General features: G+C 48.5%; 1 protein-coding gene across 1 annotated transcript in view; it reads right to left on the bottom strand.

Moving 5' to 3' along the window:
• Window positions 1-2,375: 2,375 nt before the first annotated feature.
• Window positions 2,376-23,960, bottom strand: part of LOC133359443 (uncharacterized) — a gene marked incomplete at its 5' end in the record, with an annotated part of 84,918 nt that continues 63,333 nt past the window's right edge. The window contains 5 exon segments of the mRNA XM_061577853.1: window positions 2,376-3,811; window positions 4,439-4,474; window positions 11,339-11,561; window positions 11,986-12,134; window positions 13,703-13,772. Coding sequence (XP_061433837.1) covers window positions 3,675-3,811; window positions 4,439-4,474; window positions 11,339-11,561; window positions 11,986-12,134; window positions 13,703-13,772 — 615 coding nt within the window.

Raw genomic sequence — 23,960 nt, 5'->3', positions numbered from 1 at the left:
GAAACAGTGTCTTTTTATAACAACGTTGCAATAATCCCACCTTAAGACATTTAAAGAGATGTGCAATGACCCCCCGCTTTGTTCTCACTGGCACGAATAACACAGAGATGGCACAAAACTCCCACTTTAACGTTCTGCCCCTCTCCCCTGACTGTGGCGGCATTTTGCCAAAGGTCTGGGTCACGCGCCGTTCCAGCGGTTAGAACAAATCTTCGGACCACCCGGGAGACTTATGTTATTGCTGATTTGGGTACTTGCGAGAGTGGCTTGGAACTTAGTTTTTTTGGGGGGGAGGGGGAGGGTTGGATCCTGTCTGTAGGATTCTGCAATGGCCTGTTATTTGCGTTGAGCTCATTGGGGGGGTAATCTGAAAACAGAGCGAGAGCCACATCATGACGCGGTTAGTTCGGCAGACAAAGCGCGAGGTTGCAGAAGTTCACTTCAATCACAAACTTGCAATTTACACTTAGACTCTGGTCACACCAGGCAAGGGTAATTAGTAATTACGGCTAAGGAGAAAAAAAGAACTCGCTCTAAAAAAAAACCCCCAGTGCAATTTGAGTTAAAGCGTTATCATTGTGTTTGGTAAGTCTAGTAGATGCTGGAACCGAACTAAACTCTGGTTTTGAAAATAATTTGTTAATTGTGAGAGTTTAATATCCGTGGTTCAAAACTTAAATTCTAGTAATTGCACACTCTAACTGTATTTCGAAATAAAAATGCTCAGTAATTTTGACGATTTATTGCAATCTCCCAGAAATATTACGCCTGTCTTTCATTCCATCCAGGGACACTCTGGGACCCGCCGCCGAGGTCTCGACTGCTGGGGCTGCCCGAGAACCCTCCCCGCGGTCGTCCGCTTCGTCCGAGGATGTGTCGATGACAGCCTTCCTCACCGTGAACTTTGACAGTCTATATCCCCCTCAAGGATTCTAAAGGGAAAAAAAGATGATTCTTAACAACCCTACAATATATGTAAAAAAAAAAATCGTTAACACTCCTGACACCAAATGTAGTGTGCTAATTCACAGACACTGTAAGAGGTACTCTCTCTCTTTTATTCCGGCCTTCACGGCCTTAGGGCATAACCACACACCAGGTCGGTACAGCCAAGCTCCTACCCGACCCACAGCTGGAAGAGGGTGAAGATCACAATGACGACGACACGACGAGTTCCGCTCCGGATCGCAGCAGCCCCGACTGAGTCGGAGCTCGCCTTATAACCTGAACAGTGTGGACAGGCTCCGCCCTCGGCCCCGTACCCCTCTGGATCCCCCAGAGGGCTCCGTGCCTTTCCCACAGGTGCAACTGGTACAACAGGCTGTTACCCCTAATTTTATTGTCAACAAATCTCCCAGCGGCACGTGCTACAGTGACTAATTGCACGTCACTACACATGCAACATTGAACCAACATTGAACCAACATTGGCATGTGGCTATGGTTGCTCAAGTTTACTGGGCAGTGGCTTTCCACACTCAACATCACTAGCCGTGATCTATCCACTGCTGCATGAAGGTCTTTTCAAACTGTAGACATCTTTTGTGGTCTCCCGCACCTCCGATTAGCACGGTTGTCTGTGTACGGTGTGAAATAAGTATAGCTACAATAAACATAGCTATAATATAATAATTGATTGCTCCATCTCTGTAGCAAAAAACGGAGACAAAGGATGGCACATCTTCAGCAATACAGTGAAAGCTTGGAAGAAGCTCACATCAGCGACCTGCAAGGGAAGAGGTGTCGACACAAAAGTAACAAAGGCTACACAACCCTGTACCAGGGAGTTCACTTGCAATACCTGTGCATGTACCTGCACGTCCAGAGATTAAACTGTTCTCCTACTCGCGCATCCATCGCTCACCGACCCTTCGACCCTTTGTTGTTGACTCTCTGTTGCTGAACGTTTTCGTCGTGTTGGCGTGAGACTCCATATTCCCTATGTGACTCAATGACTGAAAAAGGTTTTTGCTCTAAACTTCCCCTTTACTTTTCCTTTCAGGGCAGTGCGATTGACGAATGTGCAGAGTTTGTTATTTGTGCACCACTGCCAATGCAGTCTCACAAGTTTTGTTTGTACAAATAAGGTGTATGATTACATTTAATGCAGATGTAACTCTGCACCTGGTAATGTAATGAACGTGTGAGGACAGTCACAGTAGACACAGGTATAGATAAGGTTTTGATGTTCAGTGCAACTTTGCGCAGCCATTATTATCATTTCCATAAAATTACGATCTGTGTTTTGGCGGTAACCAACGTACTGTGTGTGCATTCACCTGACTTCTGTATTGGAAAAAACATCGTGAATTTTAATTGCATTAACAATACAACAATTTTGAAAATAAAAAGGTTAAGATTCACCGAAATGCTTAATTTGGGGTAAATTTGTTTATTTCTTTCACAAAAATAGAAGCACAATTTGGAAAGAGCCATAACACATTTTTTTAAAAGTGACTTCCAGTTATCATCATGGTGGATAAGTGATAGAGCCCGAATTTGTTTGCAAAATAAGTCTATACTATGTACAGTAGATCTTTATCAAGTTGTTAATATTTCCAGCAAATTTCCAGAAAATCCCTCCGAGAACACCTTGCTTAAAAACGCTATTGATCAATGTTTGCCAAAGCATTACAGGACTATACACCTCTTCCTGACATTCGCTGCACACTTTTCAGCCTCTGTTCCCATCACCTTTATGAATTTCCAAGTTATAATCCGATGTCATGGCAGGTAATAATGTACATGAATTATAAACTATACTCTTCAAACACACTGGTATGTTGCTTTCACCACTAAAAAATCGTATTTTAATATCCTCCCCCACCACTCTCCCACCAATATGATTTATTGCCTTTAATTTGACCTTTTTTTCACTGCCACATCCGAGCCGAGCCAGTGTGGGGGGGGGGGGGGCTCGGAGTACAGGTGGTTTTCCATCAGCTATTTGCCGTGCCTAGCCATAACCAAAATCGAGATACCTCACATCTGGATCTGGATTGCGGCCAGATCCAGATGTGATGTCAGTCAACACACCGTGAAGTCAGCACACCGGTGCCACGGTGACGACATGTTTACTTCCTCGCCCGATGTACTAGCGGTCGTGGGTTCAGTCCCGACCCTGACACATGTATATTTGGAGTTTGTATGTTCTCCCCGTGCTCGTGTAGATTTTTCTCCGGATCCTCTGGTTTTTGTCTCCACATTGAGACATATGCATTCTAGAGTATTTGGCTGCTGGAAATATCCACGTGATAAGCCACTTTGTTGGGCTATCATTTGCTGCCAGGTCGATTCTGACAAATAGCTATATAGTTTAGTGGGCCTTACCTGGTGAAATAAAAATAGTTTAGTTCATATTCTCTGGGTTAAAAATGATTTTTTTCTCCATCTGATGTGTTGCGATCGAAACGTCGTAGTTTTTTGTAAAAAAAAATACCTATCTACGCGACTTTACCGAAAGACCAAAAGAATATGAATTCCTGCAGTCACGAAAACTTTAAGTCAAGATTTAGTTTAGTTTTAGTTTAGCGTCACCGTGTCATCTAGACGGCTCGGGCTCTGCAGTTGATAAACCACCCGGTGTCTCCTGAGCGGTGCAAGGCTGGCTCAGGAGAACCCCAACGCGGCTCAGGTTTGGTGAGTGGAAAAGAGGACGACATCGCCCCCCGGGAATCACTGCTGCAGCACGACGTAGTTCGCCGGGAACATCCCGACTTGACCGTTGCACTCGCCACGCCACCAGCCCTCGTCCAGACACTCGATGTTGGTGATGATGTCGTCCGGGTCGAAAGAAATCTCATCGTCGCCGGCTTTGTAAGAAAGACAGAATTAGTAGGGTATAAAAAGTGTATTCATTAATAATAATGATGATGATACTTGCTAATCAGGGTGAGCCTCGCTGAGGTTCAAGGCTTATTTTCGGGAGGGAACTTACACATTGGTACGATGGGGCCAATTCATTCTAAGCTGTATTTTGCATGTGGGAGAAAAACGGAGTAGCCAGAAATAACTCAAGCAAATAAGGAGATAGCACTCAATGATGTGCATAAAATTGGTTCGTGACCCAATTTGCTGCATTGGCATCTCTTAACGACTTTGCACGAGCAAACACTTCAAGGCGCGGCAAAGAAAACGTGGGAAAAGCCGGCCAACTGACGTTTTTCTAGTGCAGGGACATCTTGCAGTGCTACTTTCATCGACCACTTCGCATCACAGTAGGCTTTAAGAGTTTTACACATTTACACAATCGATCCACCCCTCACTTCTATTGTGCTGGATGACATGCCCAGCTCGTTGGCAAGCGAGGTTAATAATAATAAATACAATTTCTTAAGTGCATATATGCATGTAATTTATTCTCCAATAAAATTCTGAATTTGAACTGAAAAAAGAACTGGAAAAGTATAGCAAAAGCGCAATTCTTGCGTGTCTCTCACCTGCTTGGTAGTCATAGAGGGCAACAGCTGTCGCACCTGCGGAGGACGAGGGGAAAGTCTCATTTTGTATTCTGGCAAAACAACCAGAAGAGCCTGCCGCACAATTGGTGTGAAGAGGCAATGTGCAGCATGCCGCACGGACACGGAACACAGATTCCAAGTGCAACTTTCTGTAATTCCGTAACACACGCACTTCACATGACAACAACAAAAGAATCAACACTTTCGTAAATAAAACACTGTGGCCTTAAGAAGGATTTTTTTAAAAATAGGTGACGTCTCGGGCAATGGTGACTTCATTGTAGCACACGAGGGGAGGTATACACTTCTACAATGTGATATGAATTGTACTGTAGTGGATTAACGCGCGCCAAAGGGGGAAATTGTAAACACGTGTGGGTTATGGACAGTGGGGTAGCATCAGGACAAGCAGGTGTTGCTGGGGGATACCGGCCGGAGAGAAACGACTTGTTAGGTGATTATGGGATGCAGGGCAGTGATTGGCCGGTTGTTGTTGTCAGGGACAAAGTGGCGCCAGCAAGTCTGGGGATGGGAACAGGTGGCGGCAGGGGCCGCGGGCACAGGGCGTCGGTGGGGACGCCGGTTAATTATTTGGAAATTAATGAGGACGGGGATAAATACGGGAGCGTGAGAGTGAGATAGGGAGTTGTGCTGGGAGCTGGACATAGACAGTCGGAGCAGAAGAAGAAGAATTAGTTAGCAGTAGAGACGGAGAAGAAGAGGATATGGGAGATAGAATAGGTTATTAGTGCAGACGGAGAAGAAGAAGATATGAGAGATAGAATAGGGTAGCAGTGGAGATGGAGAAGAAGAAGAGATGAGAGATAGGATAGGCTAGCAGTGGAACGGGAACAGAGAAGACACGAGAGATGGAGACGAGAGGGAGAGACAGTCGGAGTTAGACGGAGAAGCCGAGAGAGAGCGAGACAGTCGAAGCCGAGACAGGCGAAGCAGAGAGGAGAGTCAGAGAGAGAGAGACGGAGAGAGAGAGGGAGGGAACGGAGTGAGCAAGGCCAGCAGAGCGTGGCGAGCGAGCAGAGAACGTGCTGAAGTCTTGGTGGTGGAATGTGCCGAGTTTGTAAAATAAAGTGACGACGGAAAAAAAATCAGTTGTCCGCGTAAAGTTCAGCACTACATTTGGTGTCGGAAGTGACTGCCAAACCATGCCGACATGTCGAAGAAATCGGCTAAATGAAGAAACGTGCCGGCGGACTCGTCGGACGACAGCAGCGATGCGGATGTAGTGCCCCCATCGGGGCAAGAGGTTGCCGCTCCCCCGGCGGACCTGGACGATCGGGTGCCTCCGGGGCAGGAGGGCCAACCAGTCGACGCATAGACCCCAAGCCCGGCTCAAGAATGGAGGGCCATCATGGCACAGTGGAAGGCCAAGCTGGCAATGCTCACGGCGGTGTTTGACCACTTCACAGTGATGGAACGAGCATCGCCGACGGTGTCGGGCCAGTCTATGCACGGCGAGGACACTTCGCCCGGACTGCTGGCGATGCAGAGGCGCTTTTCCAAGGGCGCCGGGCGACTACAACCGCGGATTTCCCCCATTCCAGGGTCTACAGGCAAGTCGCGACACATTTAATACACGGCCGTTTCCTCCACATCACCCATCTTCGCCGCCTCACCTTGTACCCACTCATTAGTATGGGTCGCACGGCAATGTTGTATGGGGCGCGTTAGTACATCGTGTTTTGGGTGCCACGCCGGGTTCGTCGGATGTGATGGCGCTTGTTCAAGGGGTGGAGGTCAGGGTCATTGTCTATACAGGGGCTTTGCAAACTTTTCGCTCATTGCCAACCTCACCCCAGGCCTTGGAACCAGTTGATGGGCCATGTATAGCGGCAAATGGGGGTAGCTTGGGAATTTTGGGCCGCATGCTCATGACAATTCAGATCGGAGAGGTGTGCGTGACAGGATAAATTTTGGTTTCCACTGCCCTGGCTGTACCGTGTTTGTTAGGCAGGGACGTTTTTCTCCATAGAGAAGGGGTGTTTGTCATTGCCATCTGTAAAATGTCTTACATTTTTGGGAACTCCGTCTAAATTCACAGCAGCAAACGCCGTGGTGCAGGCTGTGGTTCGTCGCACGGTGCGCGTTCTGCCTGCAACGCAGATGCTCGTGCCGCTGCGCTTGAAAAAGGGCCTGCCTTTGGAAAACCCGCTGGAGGGAATATTGCTAGCACCTTCGAACGCTGTGTCACGGACACCCTCTTTAGTCGGGGCTTTTACTGTGGTGCCAGCAAACTGCGACCCGTTCATACGGATTGTCAATACGGGGTACGAGCCCATTGTCATTCAAGAGGCGACTACGTTAGTGCATGTGACAGCAGCGCAGAACTCGGACGTGGAGGTGTGCTTGGCAGCGAGCGAGGGGGATGCACTGCCGTGGTGTGACGAAGAACCGGACTGGTTACAGGATTTGTATGAGCAAAACCACGATTTGACACCCCAGCAGCAGTCGCGTCTCCGTAAACTCCTTTTGGAATTCAGGGATGTTTTCAGTTCGGGGAAATATGATGCTGGTCGTACATCCCTGTTGCGGCATCACATAGAGACTAGATATGCACCTCCGATTCGCCTAAATTCCCATCGTATGAGTCCACTGGAGAAAGATTTTATTTGGCAAACTGTGGATGAGATGTTAGAACAAGAAATTGTGATGGGTCCCTGCGATTTTGCGTCGATTATCTCAAACTCAATAGGATTTTGGTAGCAGATGCGTACCCGCTTCCGCGCATTGATGACTCATTGGACACCCTGTCCGGCGCAACATTTTTCTCGACCCTCGACCTTTTGTCGGGCTTTTGGCAATTGCCCCTGGACTAAGAGCCTAAGCCGAAAACTGCCTTCTGAACACCACAGGGATTGTTCCATTTCAACGTGCTCCCGATTGGGCTACACTCCGCACCGGCCACCTTCCAATGGCTAGTGGAACTCATGTTGTCTGGATTGCAGTGGGAGTCGTGTTTGATATATCTTGACGACGTCATTGTTTTCAGTAAAGATTTTGAATGGCATTTGCAGCGATTGCGAGCTGTGTTTGGCCGGGTGCGGGATGCCAATTTGAAATTTAAGCCCCAAAAGTGCCATTTGCTAAGGACGTCTTAAATATTTGGGTCACGTTGTTAGTGCATCAGGAGTCGCCACGTGGCCAGTGCCGAAAACGGTGTCGGAGGTGCGTAGCTTCATGGGTTTTGCATCGTACGACCGCCGATTTGTCAAATATTTTGCCACAATTGCGAGGCCGCTGCATACATTGACCATCAAGGGTAAGAAGTTTGTCTGGGGTGACGAGGAACAGCGTTCATTTGAGACGCTTCGGGATGCTTTAGAAGACGCGCCGCCGCTCGGATATACGGATTTAACCAAGATGTTTATTCTCGACACAGACGCCAGTGACACTGGCATAGGCGCCGTCTTGTCGCAAAATATCGACGGAGTTGAAAGGGTTGTGGCGTACGGCAGCTGCTTGCTGTTCCCGGCAGAGCAAAAATATTGTGTGACGACCAGGGAGCTGTTGGCCATTGTACACTTCGTTCAGCTGTACCGACCGTACTTGTATGGCAGGGATTTCTTGGTTCGCACTGACCACGCGGCGCTGCAATACTCTTTGCGGGTTGATCAGCCCTCGGGACAGATGGCCCGTTGGCTCGAAATCCTGCACGAACACTCCTTTATGGTCCAACACAGGAAGGGGACGCGTCATGTCAACGCTGACGCTTTATCGCGATTGCCTCAGCCGTCAGGCTTGTGCAGGTGTACTGAGGGTTCACTGTGTTGCGGTCCACCGCTGCAGGGCGTTCCGGCTATGGCCGCCGCAGCCGATTCGGGCCCAGCTGGCTCGTTGGACGTGCCTACAGGTGGACGATTTCTCCTTGTCCAGAATGAGGCTTCGGGCCTCCCGCTCTAGAGGGTCGGAGGATCGCCCCTTCCTTCGGCTTGTCGACGAACTCCTCGGGGGAGAAGAAAACCGCGCTGACCTTGTGCAAAGATTTTTATTGGCCGGGTATGCAAAACGACGTTCACCTATTCATTAAGTCTTGCCACGAGTGTGTGCGGCGGAAGGCGCCTGTGCAACCATATCGGGTACTGTTACAATCGATACAAGTTTCCCGTGTTAACGAAATTGTTGCCCTGGATATTTTGGGCCCGTACCCCGTCACCCCGCGGGGTCAAAAATATTTGCTAGTAGGAGTCGAGTACCTCACTCGGTGGCCTATGGCATGGCCACTGGTGAACCAATCTGCGGGGTCGATCGCCGAGGCTTTCCTGCAGTAATAAGCCCTCGATAAAGGTGGCCCAAAGCACCTGCTCACCAATCAGGGCAAAATGTTTTCCTCCCGTCTACTTAAAGAAGTGTGTGACTCACTGAGTAAGAAAATGATTCGGATGTCCCCATACCACCCGCAAACCGAACGGATGGTCGAGCGTCTGCATAGGATGCTAATGTCTATGTTGTGCCAACAGGTTAATTCAGCGCAGAATGATTGGGAACTACACATTCCGGCAGCCCTAGCCGCTTACAGGTTGGCCCCGCATGCCTCAATGGGGTATTCACAATTCTATTTAATGAACGGTCGGGGACCAGAGGCCCCAGCCCTGGTCAGGTTGGGCATGCAAGTATGGGGGAAGTCGTCAGCGGTACCTGCCCCCATGCAGGTGGCATTAGACCATCTGACGGGGGTTAGAGAGGCCTCGTTGGGTAACACCACGAGATGGCAAGCTGCCAATGAACGCCTGCACGGCACACAGTCTCCGCGAGAGCCCTGGCATGTGGGGGATAGGGCTTGGCTGCACTGCCCTATTGTGCCGGTGGGCACATCTCCAAAGTTCCATCGACCCTGGCAGGGTCCCGTTGAGATTGTGGAAACTTGTCGGGACCAGAGCGTACAAATTTGTTGCGGCCGGCGCCTATGGGATGTTCACCCGTCGCGTCTTAAGAAATTTGTGCCTCCATATGATGCGTCATCTCCCATCCCGGAAGGGCCTGTGTTGGATGTGTCCGACGAACCTGTGGTACGGCTGCATGTGAACGCACCTCAGCAGTCTGCCCCCCGTGTGCCTGTAGGACCGCCGCTATTGACTCAGGAGAGGCTTTCTGGCAGGCTTTCTGGCCGTGTGCCGGTTGGATGCGGCCACGCCAGCTGATGACCGCTGTCACGATGGTGGGCATGCATCGAGGGCAGAACGCAGCCCCGTGTTGATGAGGGAGCGTTCCCCACCCTTGTCCCCTGTCTAGCCATGGAACCTGCTCTCGAGGAACGACTTTCCGTTGAAGATTCGACTGAAGCGTTACTATACTGAAATTGTTGTTGGTGGGACTCTTATTTAATTCGGTTGTTGGTTGTTGTAGGTCGCGCGTTAGGTTGCTTGTACTTAGCCGGGATGGCTAATTCTTTATCACGGGGGGGGGGGGGGGGGGGGGTGATGTAGTGGATTAATGCGCACCAAGGGGGGAAATTGTAAACACGTGTGGTTTATGGACAGTGGGGTCGCATCAGGACAAGCAGGTGTTGCTGGGGATAACGGCCGGAGAGAGACGGCTCGTTAGGTGATTATGGGATGCAGGGCAGTGATTGGCCGGTTGTTGTTGTCAGGGACAAGGTGGCGCCAGCAAGTCTGGGGATGGGAGCAGATGGCGGTAGGGGCATGGGGCGTCGGTGGGGACGCCGGTTAATTAATTGGAAATTAATGAGGATGGGGATAAATATGGGAGCATGAGAGTGAGACAGGGAGTTGTGCTGGGAGCTGGACATAGACATTTTGAGCAGAAGAAGAATAGGTTAGCAGTAGAGATGGAGAAGAAATGGATATGGGAGATAGAATAGGTTAGCAGTGGAGACAGAGAAGAAGAAGAGATAGGATAGGGTAGCAGCGGAGCAGGAGAAGAAGAGATGAGAGATAGGATAGGCTAGCAGTGGAACGGGAACAGAGAAGACACAAGAGACGGAGACGAGAGGGAGAGACAGTCGGAGTGAGATGGAGAAGCCGAGAGAAAGCGACAGTTGGAGTGAGACGGAGACGAGAGGGAGAGACAATCGGAGTGAGACGGAGAAATCGAGACAGGCCAAGCAGAGAAGAGAGTCTGAGAGAGAGAGACAGAGAGAGAGAGGGAGGGAACAGAGTGAGTGAGGCCAGTGGAGCGCAGCGAGCGAGCAGAGAACGCGCTGAAGTCTTGGTGGTGGAATGTTCTGAGTTTGTAAAATAAAGTGACGACAGAAAAAGAAGTTGTCCGTGTAAAGTTCAGCACTACAGTACCATGGTAAAATTGTTTTACCATGTGCTCAGAAGTTGGGACCTATGTCCAAAACGTTGCCTCATATCATTTTTTTTCACTTCAAGTCACAACGTTGACGAGACGTGTTAATTTTATGTGCGCATGTGTTATGTGTGCTTGTGCACTGCCATTGGAGTGCCACTAAAGAAACGGTTCATGTGGCTGCAGTTATCCACGGACTTGAGCGGTGGATCAGTGGTTAGTGCCGCTCACTCCGAAGATGGAGACCTGGATATTATTCCCTGCCACGACTACACATCAAGCGGCGTGCGACATCTGAACTGGTCATAAACCACCGCCCACCTTCACTAACACGCACTTAACAAAATGGTCAAGTATTACCAAATAACCCTCATGACCAACGTGGCCTGGGCAAGCCTTAATCCATCAGTGCTGGTGTGGTGAAGGTGTTGGGGGCAGCAGGGTTCACGATCGACAGACATCTCTCGCTACTTGGTGTTAGCTGCTGTCAGAATAATCGAGCTGAGGTAAGCTGGTTTGTAGCACAGTGCCCTAACCGCTGCGCCACCGCTCCCCTTCATGAGGTGATAAACTTGTTATTGATGTTAGGCCTTATGGTGCATCTGCACGTACCTTCCTCCTGCTGATGCAACTGCATCTCCTGCACAGTGTTGTCGGCAGGATCCTGTTCGTAAGCAGGTTCTGGCTCATAAGCAGGTTCTGGCTCGTAAGCTGGATCTGGTGGTTCCAGATCGTAGCTGTCACGCATCTCGTGCACGCTGCCGTGAGGCGCATATAAACCCGCAGCCTCGCTCACCTCCGCAGGAACTGCCGGCTCTTTGTCCTTTATAGCATCCTGTCGGGCATAAACAACAAAGATGATCATGGAAATGGTTACTGGGGTACCAAATCACTTTCGTTATCAAAAAAGTGCAGTTTGTTTGATTACAGTTGATTGGACATCTTCTTTCGTATGGCTGGTCAAGCCAGACAACCACGTCAGGGGCAGCAGAGTGTATCGCGCTGTGATTGGCAATAACAACAGGATAGATAAATGTGTCTTTCCTAAAACACCTTCCCCCCCACCCACCATCCCCTTTCGCAGCCTTGGCGCCAAGGCCCCTGTGGCCCGTGGGGTCCCGGGGCAGTTTCACCGCCTGTGCTCTCGACAGCTCCTACCACTCTTGTCCTTTCCTCCGCACCTCCTGATTAGCACGATTTGCTACGTACGACGAGCGAAAGAATATCAATGTACATACATACATGCGTACTGCTCTGACCTGCTGCTGCCAGGCGGCTCGCTCCCTCTCCTCGCAATCCTTGACCCGGCGTCTCTCCCGTTCCTCCTGCATTCGTCTCTGGTCCTCCTCCTCCTTGGCCTTGACAAGGTTCTCAAACTTGGCACGGATGTTACGGGCACCGGAGCTCGCTTGAACGTGACACGTCAAAGGATGTGCATTTAAGCCCGAACGAAAAGCCAACAAGTTGTATTCCCAAGCTATTTGAGTGGTAGAGGGCAGCACATCAAAACCTAAGGTTGTACTTTGTTTCTCTGCTCCCACATCTATGCTCTCCATTATCACCAAACTTCCCTCACTTTTTGAGAACTGCTTTGTGTTTAAATTTGTCCTACCTCCCCCCGCACATCTGATTAGCACGGTTGGCTATGTACGGCGCAAAAAACGTTCAACATACATGCCAGTGTCATGAGGTATAGTCAGATAATTCCTTTGACCCACACAAAGTGGAAAAGTCCTCATCTAGCAGTAGACTGACAAAGGGACCTGTATGCACCTGTAACAATTCACTCCCCTGCTGATTTGATTAATTCTCATGGTTTGAAGTCATAATTGGGTTCAAGAAAGGGTTATTTTTACCATATCATTTGTATTGCGTGTTGTAAATGTTTTTTCTCTCTTTAATGTAGTTGTGTTTTCTCCACGAGGCTAAACGTAAGATTGTGTCAAAAGTTGCATACAATTAGCATACATTGTAAGAGCTGATTTTTTTGCACACACATTTTTAATACTCATTTACATGAGAATCAAGTTTAATCGATGGTGGAATGGCAGCCAAAGTAGGGATTATGCCCAAATGATGAATCACCTAGGAGATGGGGCTTTCAGTTCAGATCACGTGCAGAAGCAAGATTGATTGTGGCATCGTGGGACCATGAAAGATGGTGATGACTTGGGGAGGTATTCATCCAGTAGTGGATCAATCATGGCTTAAGATGATGGTGATAAATTGATCCGTTACAGGCCTTAAATCTACGGTTGTTGATGAAATAAAACAATTGGAGAATATTTCAGTTCTTGAACCTTGTATTTGGTAAAATAGGGACTGTGTTAAATAAAAGCTGACTAACATGTCGCAGAAGCTCACAGCTGACCCATACAATGGTACACTAAGAGCAGGCGGTGTGCATGTCTTAATGCACAATGCAAGCGCTCATACAAGGAGCAGGGCTCATTTAGATGTGGCATACAAAAGCAGATACAAGACTTGAATCAATAACAATTAAAACGAGAAGAATGCACGCCCAAGCAGCTAATTAACGCGGGAAATAAGATGGGAAGTTAATCAGCAGCGAGCAACACTCAAGCCAAGCGTACGACTTGTGCAGTACAAAGCATACAAAACACCCAAACTACATGATAATACTCTTTCAAAGCCAGTTCAGCGTTTGTTTGCTATGATCCAGCGCTGCTGGATGACAAGCGTAAAAAATACTTATATTTTTTACGTGGAGGTAGAGATCAATGGAGGAGCAAAATGCTCTGCTTATTTAATTTGTTACTCACATTCTCTACAACGATCATATTGATCATAAATTGATAATAACATGTTCAGCGTCGGCAAGTAGCAGGTGCTAACACTCAGTTTGCTCATGGGGGCGAATTATAAACACCACTTAATGGCAAACGCCGACGTGAAAAAGTGGCCACAAATCGGCTCTAAAGAAGACTGCATTGCAACGGTCCGCACACACGTTACCTGCTTCCACGGGTCTGGTCTTCTGGTAGTTGGTGTTTGGTCCCTCCATGTCCTGGAAGGAGGCCACTGACTGAAATGAGAAAGATGCCGCCAGTTGTTCGGCGTAGAACAATTCACTGATTGATGTCGATTCGTCAGCTTAAGTGATGCGCTCACCCAATCGCATGCGCGAAAGAACATTTTACTAAATTCTGCATGCGTTGCATGAAATAGGTTCAAGTAACAGCTGCTGCCACTGGAGGCGGTACCATACACCACTTAATTATTATTATTTTTAACAAATTGCAATACTGGATTGTGACAATTTGCACCTCCGATTAGCACGGTTGGCTACGTGTTGTATGAAATAAGTTAAACTTAAATACTATTCACCTGATTTCTGGGGAGTAAATTGTGCCACCCCTAGCCATTATCGATTGATTAGCTCACAGGGCAAATCTAAATTAAAGATTAAAGTTGCACAAAAGTGTGCTCACTTTTACAGCTTACTTAACCATAGCTCACAGGGCAATTCTAAATAAACTGTTCAACTGTTCAACTGTGTTGTCGATTTGTACCGACATGCAACATGGAATACTTCTGCGGGTGGACATCTACAATGTTTATACTCTTTGGTTCTTTTGGTAAAGTCACGTAGGTAGAAAAAATAATAATAGATCATGACGTTTCGATTGCAACACAAGCAACTGTCCTCAGGTGAAAAAATATACAGCAGGAGAACTGCTGGGGCAGGAAAAATATTACGAGAGAGCTGCTGTTATATAGACTACATGACCTCGCTGAGAAAATTATGTGTTAATGAGAATATTAGTATGTCACAGTGAGACGGCTCACCTGATCGAGTCGCTTACCTTTATGAAGAGATGCCGCGGCACCAAGGTAATACCGATCGCCTTTCCACTCACTTCTGTTGCTGTCACTTCTCCTAACGCTGAACCGTCCTTGTTTAGAGCTAGCCTACCTTTAATTTCAGAGAGAATAAGACTTCTCCGATTTGAACTTGATAATTAAGACAAGACTCTCTTACAATTGTAATGGCATAGTTGAGCGCTATGTGCGATCGCCACTACTCTTCACCTGTAGTAACGGCCCCCTGTCAACAGGGGATGGAAGAGAGGCTGAGTTAGATGAGTCGGGCCGTTGGGCCAAGGTAACCCCCCAGGGAGTACCGTGATCAGAGGTGCAGACCCAAGATCCACAAGAGGGGGCTTGGGGGGATCACATCACACTCCAGGCCCCTCTACAAGGTTCCAGAAGGGAGGCATGGCTAGAGGCGGAGTGAGCTGGGACCGTGTATAAAAGCCGGACCCCTGAACGGGTCCAGCAGTTGTTATACACTCGAAGAATTGAAGAACCACCCTGAAGACGTGGAGCTGGACCCGAAGGCCTTGGCTGGGTCGGGTCAGTATAGCCTCCCAAGGCCCCGATAGCCGGAGGACCCTACAGTGGTTAGTCCCCAGTGTGTTAAGCCACGTCAGTTAGGAGGACATACCTCCTTAGGGTATCGGGTGGAAGGGGCCGTAACCCCTTTGTGTTATGCGTTTACACTGTTCCCATTTATTGTGAAATAAACGTGTTACCTCCAGAGGACATCTCTCTCTCTCTTCCTGAACCCACTACAATTGGTGACAGAAGTGGCCACATAGTTAGTTAGCATGAAAACAAGAAAAAAAGTATGTACCAGGAGCCCAGACGAAGGTGAGACGACTACCCCGAGGTTGACAACCCCGGCAAAAGGCAGTAGGGTGTTGCCGGCCGAGCTGCAGTCCGCCCGACCACCCGGCGGGTCACCGCCATCGGGAAGAACGCTGCGGGCAGCGCACTCCTGCCTCACTCGCCAAACTCCTGCATGCCGTGGCCTCCATCCTCAGTGAGATTCATTGCGGGGAGATGATGGCAGAGGAGGACGGAGCGGGCCTGCAGGCAACGGCCATTCACGCCACCAGCTCTACGTCTCCCCCCAAAGATTTTGAAACTCCCGCGGAAACTGGGGGAGTTTGCGCAAGAAACCACGAGCATTCTGGGACATGTGCAGCTTCCGGTCGCAGCCTGAGCCAATCAGAGAGCACCGCGTCATCAACGGCGCGACCGGCTCAAGGGGCCGCCATCTTGTCCGCTGAAGGCGGCACAGTTCCTGCCAAGTACGAAGAGGAGCAACTGCCCGTGGGACGCGTGCTGTCCATCCACCAACTCCTGCCCGTCCTCATGGAATTCTCCTCGGCGGGAGGTGACTGGGCAGCTTTCCAGTGGCCTTTCCTCTCCCACTGCGAGATGGCGGGGTGGACGGAGGCAGAGGCGCTACGAGCACTCCCGGCCGTCTTGGACAACAATGCCCTTGTCGCCCTCATCACGATCCCACAAGAGGATCGTTCAATGCTGCAGCAGGCGCTGCAACATATGCCTGCAATATACGGACTACTGCCGGACACGCGACTCCGCTTTTTTGTTCGGAGGAAGGGTGAGTACGAGACTCCCCTAGCTTTCCACAGCACGCTGCTTGCCCTTGCCAAAGGTGCCTTCCCTTGCATGGACCACGATGGCATCGACGCTTTCGTGCTGGAAAATATGCTGGCACTGGCTCGGGATCTGTGGGTCGTTATACACGCTGTGGATGTTGGTCACCTCTGCTCCCTGCATGCCACCAAATGCATCCAGGTGCATTTACTCCTCCAGCGGGAGACAGGCCTCGTGGCCTGCACCACACCGGCTGAAACCTGCAACCCTTCGGAGTAGTCACAGCCCAACCAAGCCTTTGTATTGGCTAAGGCAAGGGGTTGAAGAGCTGACGATCGCCCACGTCAATGTGACTTCCGACAGTGGGGACATATGTCTCCGCCGCCAGACACAGCACCCATAACTTCCTACAACTTCAGTCTATGGGGTCACAGTGTCATTGGGCTGCTGGGCGCCTCGACGCCGCATCCCTGGTCCATGGTCTTCGGCTCCTCGGTCACCCTCAGCTCTATGGAGGCCTCAGGCAAGTCACGACACCACACATTTTCGACCCCCACTCTCACCTCGCACACTTCATCACATCCAGTTGCACATTTGTCATGCGTTGGGCGAAAGGGGGCTGGAATGTCTTAAAACCAATTGGGCCCTCCGATCAAGTCAGTGGTCCAACTTGGCCCATAGATTAGTTGCCGCGGCCGCAGGGTCCTCTGTCATTGTTGGATCCATTGAGGGGGTCGCTTTTAGAATGCTGGATGACACAGGGCCATCTGCAACCATAATTTCGGACCTCATTTATAATATTTTCCCAAAAATATTTCGCCACCTGTATCCTAATGTCGTTCCATATTTTTCCGCTAATGGAGGGTCGTTGGGCATAGTTGGTCACTAATGCATGCCAGATTTGTATTGGCGACGTAAAATTGATGGGTCCCATTCTAGAGACCCTGTCCCTCGCCGTTCTGTGCTTACTGGGAAGGGATTTCTCCGGAAAAATCAAAATCATGGTCGACCAAGGTTGCATTGAACTCCCCTCCGGCCGGCGTATGGCATTCCTGCCTTCCACCACTCGTTTGCGCACGGCTTGTGCTACCGTTCAGGCTTTGGCGTCCCGAAAGGTGTGCATTCCGCCGGGTGCGCAGATGTTAGTTCCCCTTCGGCTTCGTAAACCTCTTGATGTGAGCACGATGGCAGGGGGTGTCCTGCTGGGTCCTTCAAACACTGCGGTCTGGGGGTTGGTGCTGGTCGGTTTACAGACTCTCGTTTCTGGTGATAGGGATTCCTTCATCCAGGTCTTGAATGCCGGGTTGCGAACGATCGTCATACCGCAGGCTACTGTGCTCGCTCACACGACGCCAGTGCTCCAGGGGGATTCGGTTGTGGGCCACATTGGAGCTGCACCTCAGTCGCAACCCCACTCCAACCTCAATGAACAATGGATAGATTCACTTTGCTTGTCGACTGTCAACCTGTCTGACTCTCAGAGGGCAAAATTGCACGTGCTATTACGTGAATTTTCCGACGTTTTTAGTAAAAGTAAATTTGACATTGGATGTACTAAATTGCTGAGCCATCATATTGACATGGGGGACACTGCTCCCATCCAGCAGAACCCATTCCGCTTGAGCCTGGCTGAGAAAGAGCATGTTAGGTTGGCCGTTAATGACATGTTAGCCGCGGACATAATTTCTCCATCCACCAGCCCATGGAGGGCCAAGATTGTTCTCGTCAAAAAGCATGATAGTAGCTTAAGATTTTGTGCTCGATTTCCATTGGCTTAATAAAATTTCGGTAGCCGACGCGCATCCACTTTCTCGTATGAATGAGTCGCTAGATGCTTTAGTGGGAGCATGCTATTTTTCGAAGCTGGACCTTTTGTCCTGGTATTGGCAATTGCCCCTCGATGAGGCATCAAAACCCAAGACTGCTTTCTGTACGCTGCAAGGTCATTTTTTTATTTGAATCGGCTGCCCAGGGGTCTCCACTCGGCTCCAGCAAAGTTCCAGTAATTGATGGAACTGGTTCTCGCTGGGCTCCAGTGGGATTCATGCCTGATATATTTACTGTAGATGATGTTATCATCTTCAGCCGTACATTCGAGGAACATCTGGAACGCTTGAGGGCCGTTTTTGGTAAAATGCGAGTGGCAAACCTGAAATTCAAACCACATATATGCCACTTCCTGCGGGAATCTGTGCATTACCATGGGCACATTGTCAGCTAGTCGAGCATTGCCACTGACCCAGAGAAGACAGAATTCATTCTCTCATGGCCGACCCCCACGTTGGTGGGGGAAGTACATTTTATTTGCTTCGCGTCTTATTATCGACGCTCCGAGCGGGTTTTGCATCCATTGCAAAGCCCCTCCATGCACTGACGGCCAAAAAATAAAAATTCCATTGGGGGGAGGTGGAGGAGGCCGCATTTAATTCGCTTTGCGATGCTTTGGTAAATGCCCTACCCCTATGTTGCCCTAATTTAATCCATACAATCAATCCTCACCAACGGACGCCAGCAACACCGGCATTGGCGGGGTGTTGTCTCAGGTCGTCAACGGAGTCAAACGCGTGATTGCATATGGCAGCAGAGTGTTATCTCCAGTGGAGCAACGTTATTTCGTTACTTGCCATGAGCTGTTGGTCATTGTCTTCTTTATACAGCAATACCGGTCATATTTATATGGTAGGCACTTCACCGTGTGCTCGGACCACGCGGCACTGCAATATGCATTAAGGGTTGACCAGCCATCCGGTCAACTCTCTCGCTGGCTCGAGGTCCTCCAGGACTACGCGTTTACTGTTATCTACCGTGAGGGAAACCCAACATTCTAATGCCGACGCCTTGTCGTGTCTACCGACAGGCAGAAAGTGCTCATGTTTCCTTGGATCAGGGCGTTGCAGGCAGCCAGATGATTAGCTTGCCCCTGCCCCTCGCAGCAGCAGCTGATGTGGTTACCTCAGGGGTGAATCCCCCAGCGGAAACTGACAGGATGGTCGCACAGGATGCATTACTCGGCCTGTACCTAGCTGATTGGGGGCGCCTCCAAATGGAGGATGCTTCCCTTCTTATGTTACGCCGCCGCGCCGGACAGTCCAATGGGAGTGGGAGTCGCGAAGGCTTCGCGTCCTTCACCCTGCGCATGGCCTCTTAATGAAATGGGATGGCAGCTCGCGCTGATACAAAATTGTTGTGCCCACTACCCCTGCGGGGAAAGGCTGGCTGGGTTGTCCACGAGCACCTCTTGCATTTAGGGGTGAATAAAACCCTTGCCATGCTCCAGCTGGACTTCTTCTGGCCGGTCATGGCAAGGGACGTGGCCAACTTACTGCAGGGCTGCATCCAGTGCGCACGGCGGAAGCCGCCAGCTAGGCCATCCTGCCTGCCGTCCTTGTAATCCATTCAGGTGTCCTGCATCAATGAACTTGTCACGCTGGACATCCTGGGGTCATTCCCTGCCACTCCCCGGGGTAACAAGTACCTGCTGGTTGAGGTAGAATACTTCACTCGATGGCCTATGGCCTGGCCACTCCCCAACCAGTCCACTGCAGCCATCACGGAGGCCTTTCTCCAGGGCTATGTCCTGGACAAAGGTGCTCCTGGGCAGCTGCTGACCGACCAGGGGAATATTCCTTGCTGCAGGACGTGTGCAAACAATCACACTCATCATTAACAGATAAAATGTCCACATCTGATTGGGACCATGTAGATAACATGACAGTTTCTTCAGCTACTTCAATGTCAACTGTAAGGAAAACTTAACCTGATTGCAAAATTCAACCTCTTGTCAAAAAATAAACCAGAGACACATTTAAAAGTTAGATGTTAACAAGATTGTTTTTAATCAGAGTAACAGCCCAATTTCCGACAGCCTAAAATCGGTACTAGCTAAAGGGTTACATTTCCCAGTCACCCCAAACCACATCCCAGTGGATGATTTCATTGCCCAGGTTGACGTATCCCTCAAAGGTTTGGGACATATCCAGCAGACGTTGCAAGATTTGAAATCGCTGCTATCCTCAAAAATGCTAAGAAACCCATTAGCAACATCAGCAAGGACGAGCGTTTTGAACTCGCTCAATTCAAAAAGAGAGATGACATTGTCATCCTCTCAGCCGACAAGGGCAATGCCACTGTCATCATGGATGAAACCACTTACAACAACAAAGTGCAGGACCTTCTTAATGATGGCAGTTATACCAAAATCAATAGAGATCTTACCAACCGCCTGGCTACGAAAACCAACAGTATCATCACTAATTCGACTTCTATAATTGAACCGACCAAGCAGCTCTCTCTAAAACCTTCGGCTGCTAGACCACTCAGATTTTATGGCTTTACAAAAATCCATAAAGAAGGTACCCCACTCCGTCCGATGGTTTCCACCATTAACTCACCCATCTACATACTGGCCCAATTTTTTCTAGATTTGGAGTTTTCGTGACTGCAAGGATTCATACTCTTTGGTTTCCTCGGTAAAGTCACGTAGGTAAAAAGTATGAAATAAAAGAAAAAGATAATAATGAAAAAACAACTAAATTAAATCACGACGTTGCGGGCGCAACACAAGCGTCCTTCTTCAGGTGGGTACAACGTAGTGAAAGCACAAACGCTTAAGTGTGTCTCAGAGATGGCTGTGACGAGGGATTATATAGTCGCAGGGCATGGAGGGAGAGGGGGGCATGGTGAGTGTGGGGGCGGGGTGTGGGCTGAGAAGCAAAGTTGGGAAACCGAGAGTGCGCTGGGAGGCAAAGACTGGAGCCGAAACTGAGGCTTTGTGATGTAGATTTAATGATTTAATGTTAACACAAAAAATGTCCCCTTCCAATTGGGACCGTGTTGACAGCATCCTCTGCTGATTCACTGTCAACCAAATGTAACGCTAACCTGATTGCTAAATTCAACCTCCTAGCAAAGAAGAAACCAGAACCACGCATTACAAAGCTAGATGTTAACAAGATCGTTATCAATCAAAGTAACATCCCGATCTCTGATAATCTAAAAACGATACTAGCTAAAGGGCTGAATTTCGCAGTTACCCGTAAACATATCCCAGTAGAAGATATAATCTCCCATATCGATGTAGCCCTTAAAGGCTTAGGACACATCCAAATGGACGTTGCGAAAGCTGAAATAGCCACTATCCTTAAGAATCCTAAGAAACATGTTAGCAACATCAGCAAAAACGTTGCCATACATAGCAGGCATTACCAAAAAGATTTCCAAAGTTCTAAACAAACACAAGATCCAGGTCCGATTCAGTACAGTACACAAGATCCGTGATCTGATCCCATCCGTAAAGGATGTCATTCTTGACTTACATTATCCTGGTGTCTACAAACTAAGTTGCACCTGTGGGGATTGTTACATCGAGGAAACGAAACGACATATTTCTGATCGCATTCGCGAGCACAAGTTGGATCTGAAACATGGCAGAACGAATTATTCGGCCGTAGCCGACCACTGTTAAAATGATGCTGGTTCTCATGACATTGTGATCTCCGATACCAAGGTGCTCTGCAAGCCTCCTGGATACTACCAAAGATTTGTCCATGAAGCCATCCAGATATACAAACATAGACGTAACTTCAACAGAGATGATGGATTCAAATTGTGCAATCATTGAAAAGATGTAATTAACCATGTTAAACGTTAGCTACCGGGCAGTTTACTGCTAGACAGCCGGTTTAGATTTATTTTCATGAACATGTCCATATTCCCAGTCTGTTACCCCCAGTTTCACACACTACCATCGCCATGGTAGTGTGTACCACTAGTTGTTTTTTAGCTTGCACATATCAGTTTGAACTCCATACGTTGTTAGCCTGCGCATTGCATAACAAAATGCGGCTTAATCCTAGCTTGCTTATCTACTTCCACCATCTACATCACAAAGCCTAATTTTCGGCTCCCGTCGTTGCCTCCCAGCTAACCCTCGGTTTCACAATTTTGCCTCCCAGCCCACACCCCGCCCCCACACTCACCATGGCCCCCCCTTCATCCATGTCCCGCGACCATATACAGTATCACCCTCACTAAAGTAAGCATCGGTGCATGCTACAGCAGGACGGTGACTGTAGAAAGGGCAAAGAACAATAATTGAAAAAAACCCATCACGACCTAAGCAGCTAACACTGAATGGGAAAAATAAAGTGAAACAACACACAATTAATATACAACATGAAAAATATATACATCGTAAAATAAATGAATACAAAGTAGAGGAACCGTTGAAATAAATGATATTTGGTGCGAGTGGTGGGCGAGTTGTCTTTGTTGGAACGATATTTGCTCCCATCCCGCAACTCTTTGCTCCTTAACGGATTAATTTGATTTTTTCACAAGCTGAGCTGACTTGTTTTTACCCCTTATGCAAGTTAAACACATGCAAGACAACCACCGTTTCCAAAGCAATGAGGGTGGCTAGTGGTAAAATTTTTAAAATATTTCACCTGGGAAATGTCTCCCCAGATGGAACCTCTCATTAGCTAAAGGGTGTCCATGGCACCGATTGACGCATGGAAAATAAACCAAGAATGAGCTTCATGCAGAATTTAAAACATGCCTTCAAAATGTAACCCATCAACCTGATTGCAAAAAAACACCCCCATACAGAAATGCAGGTTTCGCCAGTTCTGTCACTCGTACAAGCCATGCACAACGCATCCCACCAGCTGTCGTCTGAGTGCAAGACTGATCCGGTTTGGTTAGGAAGCCACTAGAGTTATGTGCTGTTAAATAATCGAGATTAACAAACTAATTTCTTTAAAACTGATGATTATTGTATTTAGTTTGATTTCGATCTCCCGCACCTATGATTAAAACGGTTGGCTAAGTACGGTGCCAAAGAAGTGCAAGACACATGCCCACGTCTTGTAATGACCTGCATTGTAGTGGCTCTTGAAATGTATATTTTTCTTTTTTTGCCATTTAAAAAAAATGGCTTTTTTAGTTATTTTCGTTGCTGGGTTTTATGGTAGGCAAAGAGTTTTGGAGGGCCAACGACAAAAAAACTTGCCCACAATTGCCGGCGGGATCGACCTTGAAAAAGAGTTTCTTAGCCCAGTTTGCACTAGTCAGGGAAGTGATTCTGAAGTATGCGTGAGAGAGTAGGCGAGTGGGAGGATGGGTGAATGAGTGGGCGAGTGGGAGGGTGGGTGAATGAGTGAGTGGGTGTATTAGTGGGTGAGTGAGTGGGTGAGTGAGTGGTTGATTGAGAGGACAAGTGAACGTGTGATTGCATGACTGTATGATTGGGCCAGTCAGTGGGTATGTAATGATAGAACGCTTTTATGTTGTCTTCTGGCAAAGTCGCCCTTGAAAACAAATAACTTCCTAGGACAATGGGATCTACTTGGGGAAGTACATTTCTGGTTGTTCTGAAAAGCCTTGAGGAGCGGCCGTCAGTCTTTTTGTGTTCTGCCATGATGCCTGTGCATTGCACCACGCTGTGCCTCCAGACCACTTGGGGAGGGGGATGTAGAAAGATGGATGAAAGACGAGTGAACAATAGCCGTGCGTGTGAATGTGAAACAACAACGCAGGTGAAATAAGTGGTGGGTGAGACAAGGTGAGGGTGAGAGATGGTTACATCGCCAACAGTGGGTGATGGAGGCAGGTAGAGTTGGTGATACAGTGAGGGAAAAAAGTATTTGATCCCCTGCTTATTTTGTACGTTTGCCCACTGACAAAGAAATTATCAGTCTATCATTTTAATGGTAGGATTATTTGAACAGTGAGAGACAGAAAAACGCATGTCAAAAATGTTATAAATTGATTTGCATTTTAATGAAGGAAATACGTTTTTGAC

This window comes from Lethenteron reissneri, chromosome 65 (assembly GCF_015708825.2).
Source record: "Lethenteron reissneri isolate LAM-NWPU_2019-01 chromosome 65, ASM1570882v1, whole genome shotgun sequence".
Classification (NCBI taxonomy): domain Eukaryota; kingdom Metazoa; phylum Chordata; class Hyperoartia; order Petromyzontiformes; family Petromyzontidae; genus Lethenteron; species Lethenteron reissneri.
Note: the sequence above shows the minus strand (reverse complement) of the source record. Positions and strands in the feature narration are given on the sequence as shown.